Raw genomic sequence first — 9786 nt, 5'->3', positions numbered from 1 at the left:
TTAATGGCCAAACGTTGCCAGTGAACACAACTGAACCACCTAAAACAACCAGACCCTGCCTCAAACGATCTGAAATTGCCGAAGCAGATGAGAACTTGCCGGTGACACCAACTAGGATCGACAAAGAGTCAATCTACAAACATCCACCGTGAAAACACACGGAAAGATTTTTTTTTCTTATTCTTTTTCTTTTCTCAAGAACAGTAATCTCCCTTAAACCAAAATGCATTTTTTTTTTTTTTTCCTTTTCTCAGGAACAGTACGAAATCTCCTCATAATGAAATTTCCTCTTTTTTTTTTTTTTTTTTTTTTTTTTTTTTTTTTTTTTTTTTTTTTTTTTCTCAAGAACAATAAGAAATCTGCCCATAACGAAATACAATTTTTTTTTTCTTTTCTTTTCTTTTCTCAGGAACAGTACGGAATTTCTTCTTTTTTTTTTTTTTTTTTTTTTTCTCAGGAACAATAAGAAATCTCCCCATAACGGAATACAATTTTTTTTTTTTTTTCTTTTCGTCAAATGCACTGCAATATCTATCGGGATAACATTTGCAAAGCATTGACTATAAGAAAACTAAAATACAAGAAAATGAAAAACAAGAGAAATAAATCACAGGACCATTGGATCGAACATTGGCGTTAGCCTATAGCTCTGATACCATGAAAGAAAACATAAAACTAAAAGAAAATAAAACGGAATAATAAGAAATAGAGACAAATAGATTTTACGTGGTTCGGTCTATGACCTACGTCCATAGAGTAAAGCCCAAAGGGCTACATTGTTGCTCTTATTGCTTGATTATTTACAATACAAATGATCCCTATTTATAAGGATATGGAGAGAATACAAAATGGTATGTAGAGAGAATATAATCAAATTAGAATTGAATGTATTCAAATCTGATTTGATTATAATCAATTACAATTAATGAGGATTAAATCAAATTCTCCAATATATGGAGAGTACCGTAATATACGGTATCAATATATTCTCTAATAGGTTGTAGGTTAAAGTTGGAAGTCTGAGACAATAAATAGACGAGAGACTGAGAGAGGGATAAGAGAAAGAGAGACTGATACACTAAACAGAGACAAGAGAGACGAGATACTTACACGGCTAGTCGCTACAGAGGTGTATTAGTCTCCACTCAAAGGCTGTGCGTTGAGACTTGAGAGATTGAGAGAGAAACAAGGTCACGAGAGGAGAAGCTGAGAGACAAAGAAAACGGCGTAGGCAACATATTTCAAAAGAGAGGATGAGAGATCAATTTTTTTTTTTTTTTTTTTAAAGTTTATCCATTTTCATGTAATAAAACAGTGTCGTTTTGGTATTAAAAATACCAAATACTCGTCGTGCACTGCAGATAGTTATATATATATATAAAAGAGTTGAGCAGTTAGTGGTTACTAACCGCCTCCGCCTCCGCCTCCGCCTCCACCTAGACAGTTAGCGATTATTAATAATCGTATTAAAAAATGGTTAGCGGTTAGCGTTTATTGGACGGTTATAACTGCCCATTTGTACAACCTTAGTTATTAAGAATATTTATTTTAGTTTTAAATCAAACACCAAAAAAATTGATAAATTAGCGTATTTACTATATAAGTGATGGTAATTTAACAACCTTTTACATTAACAACGAGAAATAGTTCTAAACTAATGCTGTTACCATAGAAACAACCTAAATGATGATTTTAGGGCCGTTTTTCTAAAACGACGCTAAAACAAAAGCAATGCAAAATAGAGGCTCTTTTTTTTTTTTTTTTTTTTGCTTTTTTGTAGTGCACGACATATCAGCCCATGTGATAAATAGGTATGAAGAGTAGCATTGCTCATATTACAAATGCAAACGGAATGACCATTTTTATATAGAAACAAATTAAGCACAAGAATCCATTCTATAAAATTCAAATAACAGGGATAGATTCTATAAACATGCAAACCACAAGGCGCCTCTAAATTTATTTTTGTCTTCCAGAGTTTGTTGACAGAAACAGAAGTAAATAGCAGTAGCTTTCTGTAGGATGAACTGGCGAAATCAAAACTCGGCCACTTGAGTACGATCAAAGTAGTGTCCTGTAGGGCCTCCATCAGGTAAAAGAGAGAGCATGACTGAGCCTCTAGCCCCCTCTTCTAAAGTCATTGTTCCTGTGTTCCAGTTCAGATCCGTCTTGACATAGCCAGGATGAACGCAGTTGATGCACATGTTAGGGTACTTTTTGGCAAGAATTCTAGTGTAGGCATTGAGGGTCTGCTTGGAGATGCTATAAGCAGGCAGCATCAACGTCCATCCATTGATTTCAAGAGCATTTTCTTTCAAGTCATGCAAAAATCTTCTTAGAACCGCATCCACTTTCTCTTCTGTTAGAGTCTCTATGTCACCTAGTTCTTTTCTTATTTGCTCACTTGGAATCCTCTGCATAAAGAGATGCTTCTGTTAGACAATCTTATATATGTGACATATTCCCATTTAGTAACCACAAACAACTTGTATAAATTCACTGTAAATCAATGAAATCTGTGTTCAAGCAATCATTTCTAAAATACTTGCTTCTATAGAGCCAAGGATTACATGCCACATGCCTTGTTGCTATCAAATTCTTTAATCCTCTAACTTGAATGAATTAAAACGACTTCCTCCTATATGTATGCCTGAGGTAAATTGAAGTATAGGCCGGCATTTTGGGGCTCATTCATATAATAGTATGCTCATGCTAGAACAGTATAACCGATGAACTTCCTGAAGAAACTCGTAATGAAATGGAAAAAAAAAAAAGACAATAACATAATAAGAGAAAATAGAGATAAAGAATTTTCGAGTGGTCTGGTGTTAGACACCTATATCCACTACTAGGGAAGAGTCCAAAAGGAGTATATATTACTCTTATTGATGTCTGTTGGGCGTGGGTGGGTGAGTCAGTTCTTTTTATTATGAATTTATTCTCTTTTTTGATGGTCGCAAAGCCATAGATGGCCAGATGGGTATATGCAAGGAAGCATCTGACAATTTGTCGAGGGATAAATAATGTTACGTGTAGTCATTGTTAGGTAGTGGGTCTGTTAGGAAGATAATTATGTTAGGTTAATCATTTTATTAGTGTTTTATTGTTTTACTATTGTTGTGTGGGTATGACTCTCAGTGTCAAGAGTGTCAGTAGGAATAGATTTAATTACATCACTAGTTGAGTTATCACTCATCCAGAAACCTGCACAACAAAATGAAGCTATCTAGGAGATGCTTGAAGAATTTCACTTAAGTTTTCAATTTTACCCTTAGGACAAGGGCAATTTCAAGAGGTGGAGAATAATACGTGGGTTGAGTTATGAGTTTTTCATCCCACGTTACGTATGCAAGTAACAAATAATAAGTGGGTAGAGGAAGAGTGGCTTTTACCTTGAGCTCACTTCTGAGAGAGGACACATTCACTATCCTTGCTCCTGCAGGGGAAAGCTGCAATAGTGGGAGGAGAGCCTCTGTGACTTTTTTCACACCATAGTAATTAGTATTCAAGCATTCTTCTGCCTTCTCATAAGTTTGTTTAATCACTCCTTGAACCAAACTGAAAGCCTCGCCTGAGAGCTGCGTCAAGCAGATAGTTATTGGGTGCCTGTCTGAATTACAAAGGCATCAACAATTTACTGCATTAATTTCTATGAACTTACCCAGGATGTGGGATCTATGTTTAAGGCCCTTAGGCCTTCCTCATCAACTATGAGCCCACTAGCTCCAGCATTATTAACCTGCACAACTCAAATCATCAATGCACTCCAATTGAACCCCTGAATCTGAACAAGAGAAAAGTTTGCTCAATTTGGAGCCCCAGCTGAGCACTACTCGACTGTGCCCTGCCACTAATGGACAGTCGACACTTTACATCTTGACCTATTTTGCCTGTCACAATGATTCCTGATACCCAACGGCAATGTAGAGGGCTAAAGGCCGGGAGCATAGGGCTGACGATTTTTTATAAGACTTTGCAAACTCACACCAACCTAACACAAAATTAATGAGTTAGGGTTGATAGATCTAACCTATTTAATTAAATAAGTCGGGTTAGGGTTAACCTATATAGTCTTATACCTATGCCTTGGCACAACCCAAACTCGACATACGATATAAGGGTCGACAATTTTTGATATAATCCGGGAACCCAACACGAAATTAGCTGGTTAGGTTGAGAGATCTGACTTGTTTGATTAAATGAGTTAGGTTACAGTTTGACCTATATATATTTTTATACTCATGCCTCAATACGACTCAAAACCTACACGCAAATACAAATAGCACAAAAGACAACGTACTGAACGATCTCTGAAGATGGACATTGGACGGTTTTGATTCAAACGCTCCCCTATCACCATCATCGTGAAAATTCATCACCCATCTTTTTGGTGAATGAACTTGTTGGGGATAAATCCCACTCAACCCGATCCAAAGAGAAGATTCAAAAGTCAAATAGGTCCAAACAGATAAGAATAATGATAAGATAAGAATAATGATCATATCAGAGGTCTAAGAAGATATCAGATCAGAAGTCTAAGAAGATGTCAGATCAGAAGTCTAAGAAGATATCCAACTAGAAGTCTAGTAAAGGATTGAAGTCCAATTAGAACTCGGACATCAGTTCTAGATCAACAAGGAGCAGGAGTCCTAATCCAGGTTTGACTCCACCTCTATGCCTATAAATAGGCCCATACCCCAGGTATAAACTAAGACTCAATTTTATGCACAAAGTATTATTTCCCCACAGAAGCTAACTTAGGCATCGGAGCGGGACCCCCGGAAGGGTCCCTAGGTTTTGTTGTTTTGCAGAGTTATTGAGAAGCGTGAAGAACATCAAAAGAACGTGCAGATTCACATCATACCGGAAACTGTACCAACAGTTTGGCGCCGTCTGTGGGAAATGATTATTCGTTCCTCATAAAAAAAAAAAAGATCCAGCATGGTGATGAACACACGTTCCGGAAGCCAGACCAATCGACAGCCCGTGGCCCCACAGGAACCGGCTATTCAGAATAATTTGCAGCCTCCACCGAACCCTCCCCCGGGGGGTGGAGATCAAGATCGCATAGCAGCGTTGGAAGCCCAGATTGAAGACTTAAATGCAGAATTGTTACGCATGAGGACGAGACAGCCCAATCCCGAGATGAACAGGGATGAGCGTGAGGAAGAAGATCACAATAGCAACATTAATCCTCGGAGGGAGGATGACCGTCAAGGAAATCTGAGCAGAATTATTGCCGAGCTGGAGAGAAGGTGCACGGACATGGAGATGGAAAGAAAGGACAAAGGCAGATCCGTAATGGTGGACAAGCTCCTAATGGGTACAGACTCACCCTTCACCAGACGGGTGGCAGACTATCAGCTTCCCGATAAGTTTAAGGTACCCCAAATTCTAAGTTATGCAGGAGACAGAGATCCCTTGGATCACCTAGAGAATTTCAAAGCTCATCTAGACCTTCACGGGACACCCGATGAAGTAGCATGTCGGGCCTTCCCTCTTACTCTTTCGGGGAATGCCCGAGACTGGTTCAGGAAGCTGCCCCCGAATTCCGTTGATCAGTTCAAGGAATTGTCCAAGATATTCCTAACGGAGTTCTTGGCTTTCCGGACAAGGAAGAAGCCTTCGGGATATTTGCTATCATTGCACCAGCAAGGCAATGAGAGTCTTAAGGAGTTTATGGCTCGGTTCAACCGAGAGAAGGCTACGGTCGAAGATCCGACCGAGGATATGATTTTTGCTGCCATTTATCAGGGAATTTCACCCGAGGAGCCTTTGATGAAGAAGTTGATCCGGAAGCAACCGAGTACCTTGCAGGGCCTCATGGATAAGGTAGAAGAATTCATCAATCAGGAAGAGACGCTGAAGTCTATGGCCAGTTCTAGACTACCCCGAGAGACAGCCCCAGAAAAGAAAAGGAAAGAACTCAAGAAAGCTGATTGGGAAGAGCAGAGGCAGGTAAAGAAGTTCAAAGATTACAACTTTACACCTCTCAATGCCGAGATATCAGAAGTCCTCATGGAGATCAAGAGAGATCCGGCGTTTCGGGAACCACAAAAGATACCAGGTGATCCTCCTTATAAGAATGCAGGGAAGTATTGTGATTTCCATAAACAAGCAGGTCATTACACCGAGGGGTGCGTAACCCTAAGGTTGTTAATAGAAGAATTCATAAAGAATGGCAAGCTAGTTCGGTTCTTGGGAGAGCGACGGAACCATCCAGGAAATAACAGGCCTCGGAATCATCAGGACTATCAGCCCCGAGATCAACAGCCACGAGATTATTATCCCCGAGACCGTCCTCAGCTAGACGAAAGGCCTCAAGAGAATGCTCCCCGAGATGACATAGAAAGAAGAGAGGACCGAAGAAGCAGAAGCCCACAGCATAGAGAGCCGAGGCAACAACAGTATCTGCCCGTGATCCCATAAAAAGGACTCTCGGGAATTTCAGGCTTGCTTTTATTTTTTAGTATTTATATTTGCAAAGACCTAGAATTTTATTTTTAATTCAGACTAGACAGAAAATTCCCCAGATTTTGGGAATAAGTATTTTCAGAATAAATGAATAAAGCTGACTTAAGCATCGGAGTGTTCCCGGTCTAAGGACCAGGAACCCGTTGATGTTGTTTCTTTTGCAGGCAAAAACTTCTCGGATCAGTCCTTGCCGAGAAGGAGCCTCTCGGATCAGTCCTAGCCGAGAGCAAGAACAACTTCTCGGATCAGTCCTTGCCGAGAAGGAGCCTCTCGGATCAGTCATAGCCGAGAGCAAGAACAACTTCTCGGATCAGTCCTTGCCGAGAAGGAGCCTCTCGGATCAGTCCTAGCCGAGAGCAAGAAAAACTTCTCGGATCAGTCCTTGCCGAGAAGGAGCCTCTCGGATCAGTCCTAGCCGAGAGCAAGAACAACTTCTCGGATCAGTCCTTGCCGAGAAGGAGCCTCTCGGATCAGTCCTAGCCGAGAGCAAGAACAACTTCTCGGATCAGTCCTTGCCGAGAAGGAGCCTCTCGGATCAGTCCTAGCCGAGAGCAAGAAAAACTTCTCGGATCAGTCCTTGCCGAGAAGGAGCCTCTCGGATCAGTCCTAGCCGAGAGCAAGAACAACTTCTCGGATCAGTCCTAGCCGAGAAGGAGCCTCTCGGATCAGTCCTAGCCGAGAGCAAGAAAAACTTCTCGGATCAGTCCTAGCCGAGAAGGAGCCTCTCGGATCAGTCCTAGCCGAGAGCAAGAAAAAACTTCTCGGATCAGTCCTAGCCGAGAAGGAGAGTCTCGAATCAGTCCTAGCCGAGACCAAGAAGAAAACTCTTGGATCAGTCCTAGCCGAGAGTCTCGGATCAGTCCTAGCCGAGAGAAAGGAGCATCTCGGATTAGTCCTAGCCGAGAGCAAGAAGAAACTTCTCGGGGGGTTGGATTTAACCCTCGGGTTTTGCAGGTTTTTCAAGATACAGGGAGAGAACCCTAAGGAAAAACAAGAAGGTAATTGGGGGGTAAGATTTAACCCTCGGGTTTTGCAGGTTAGCAGGTTTTCAGAAGGAGACAAAGATCGGGTTTCCTTAGACATGGAATTCCCATTATTCAAGCAAAGCTTCGGATAAGGGAATTGGGGGGTAACTGTTGGGGATAAATCCCACTCAACCCGATCCAAAGAGAAGATTCAAAAGTCAAATAGGTCCAAACAGATAAGAATAATGATAAGATAAGAATAATGATCATATCAGAGGTCTAAGAAGATATCAGATCAGAAGTCTAAGAAGATGTCAGATCAGAAGTCTAAGAAGATATCCAACTAGAAGTCTAGTAAAGGATTGAAGTCCAATTAGAACTCGGACATCAGTTCTAGATCAACAAGGAGCAGGAGTCCTAATCCAGGTTTGACTCCACCTCTATGCCTATAAATAGGCCCATACCCCAGGTATAAACTAAGACTCAATTTTATGCACAAAGCATTATTTCCCCACAGAAGCTAACTTAGGCATCGGAGCGGGACCCCCGGAAGGGTCCCTAGGTTTTGTTGTTTTGCAGAGTTATTGAGAAGCGTGAAGAACATCAAAAGAACGTGCAGATTCACATCATACCGGAAACTGTACCAACAGAATTGATTGTGAGGTCATCGCATCTGATTTACATACATCTTTCCCAAAAAAGTAATACTCTAAGAAGAGATTTCAGCAAAACCCCAGTTGCCCTTGAGAATATATATATATATATATATATATATATATATATATGCTTGTCCTTGTATGTAGAATATATAAAAATTCCAAATAGATTACCAAGATATCGAGCCTGCCAAAGTTGTCCCGGATGAACTTGGCCAAGTTGTCGATGCTGACGGCGTCCAAAACATCAAGCTGATGGAAAACTACATTCGGCAAACCCGACTGGTGGAGCTTCGATGCGGCCTCCATCCCCCTCTTGGCATTTCTAGCTGTCAACACAACCGTGACGCCTTCAGACGCCAGTTGCCGCACTGTTTCAAGCCCAATCCCCCTGTTTGCTCCCGTAACCACTGCATACCTGTAAACAAAAAAGAAACCCACAAATCAAAATGGGCATAAAAACAGAAAGCAGTTGAAGAACAAATATATATATATATATATATACACACCTTTCTGCTGCATGCTTTCCATTGCTTTCCATTTTTGCAATGCTTTGATGCTTTGATGAACAGGGAAGTTTGACCCTCTTCAGCTCTTGAGCTCTCACCAATCTCTCACTACTCTTCCCACTGGATTCCTCAGCTCAGGCTCTCTCTTCTTTTTTTATTCCCACTGACCTGCCATTTCATATTTATATTTATAAGATATGTAACGTTGTCATTGGGTGCACAACAGTGGTTAATTTTATAAACATTTATAGGATAAGTAACGTTGTCATTGGGTACACAACAGAGGGGGTTATATATATATATATATATATGAGAAAAATATTAAAAAGCCTCATGCTGTACAACGGATTAAGATTTTTTATAATTTTTTTTTTAAAAAAAAAAAAAAATTTCAAATTACTTAATTTAGCCATTTCTAGGTATCGAAACGCTTACAAAATGTATCATATTAAAATGTGGCATATTACAGTTGTGAATTAAGTATATTTTCATCAGGTTCTTGCTTTTTATGTTGTAAAAAAGTTTTGAACTAAAAACTGTATTTTAATCTTATGAAAAAGAAACATCTTTGTAAAAGTGAAAATGAAGAATTTTGGGAGGGAAATTATTTATGCCTACCTCGATAACATGCCACATTTTTTTAGATCAACATTAATTCTGTTATGATGATCATAATTGGTGTTCTCTACCAGATTTAAGTGTAATTTTAACCATATACATGTATGTAAGTTATTGACATATTTAATTTCTTTGCAAATCGGTTTACAAGGTGAATTTTACTTAAAATTTGTTCATTTGATATCAGAACCAAGTACTACGTAATGAGATTGAGTCACGAAGAATGTGACCTATATATATATAGAATATAGTGGGATGTGATCATGAACATCGGCTACAGAGTGCATGTGGTGATGTAAACCGATTACAAAATGTATCATATTAAAAATGTGGCATATTACAGTTGTGAATTAAGTATATTTTCATCAGGTTCTTGCTTTTTATGTTGTAAAAAAGTTTTGAACTAAAAACTGTATTTTGATCTTATGAAAAAGAAACGTCTCTGTAAAAGTGAAAATGAAGAATTTTGGGAGGGAAATTATTTATGCCTACCTCGATAACATGCCACATTTTTTTAGATCAACATTAATTCTGTTATGATGATCATAATTGGTGTTCTCTACC

The 9786-nt window shown here is 39.5% G+C and overlaps 2 protein-coding genes across 2 annotated transcripts; one reads left to right on the top strand and one right to left on the bottom strand.

The window, feature by feature from the left end:
* Positions 1 to 1840: 1840 nt before the first annotated feature.
* Positions 1841 to 8765, bottom strand: LOC133878393 ((+)-neomenthol dehydrogenase-like). Its single transcript, XM_062316944.1, has 5 exons — positions 8605 to 8765; positions 8270 to 8513; positions 3662 to 3739; positions 3393 to 3578; positions 1841 to 2414 (listed from the first exon to the last, which is right to left on the bottom strand). Exons 1-5 carry the CDS (start codon positions 8634 to 8636, stop codon positions 2037 to 2039), a joined length of 918 nt encoding a protein of 305 aa, XP_062172928.1. The 5' UTR covers positions 8637 to 8765; the 3' UTR covers positions 1841 to 2036.
* LOC133878392 (uncharacterized) lies at positions 4703 to 6455 on the top strand. The gene is made up of 2 exons (XM_062316943.1): positions 4703 to 6067; positions 6164 to 6455. Exons 1-2 carry the CDS (start codon positions 4942 to 4944, stop codon positions 6427 to 6429), a joined length of 1392 nt encoding a protein of 463 aa, XP_062172927.1. The 5' UTR covers positions 4703 to 4941; the 3' UTR covers positions 6430 to 6455.
* Positions 8766 to 9786: the final 1021 nt, after the last annotated feature.

This window comes from Alnus glutinosa, chromosome 9 (assembly GCF_958979055.1).
Source record: "Alnus glutinosa chromosome 9, dhAlnGlut1.1, whole genome shotgun sequence".
NCBI classification, from domain to species: domain Eukaryota; kingdom Viridiplantae; phylum Streptophyta; class Magnoliopsida; order Fagales; family Betulaceae; genus Alnus; species Alnus glutinosa.
This window is presented reverse-complemented; position numbering and strand designations above follow the sequence as displayed.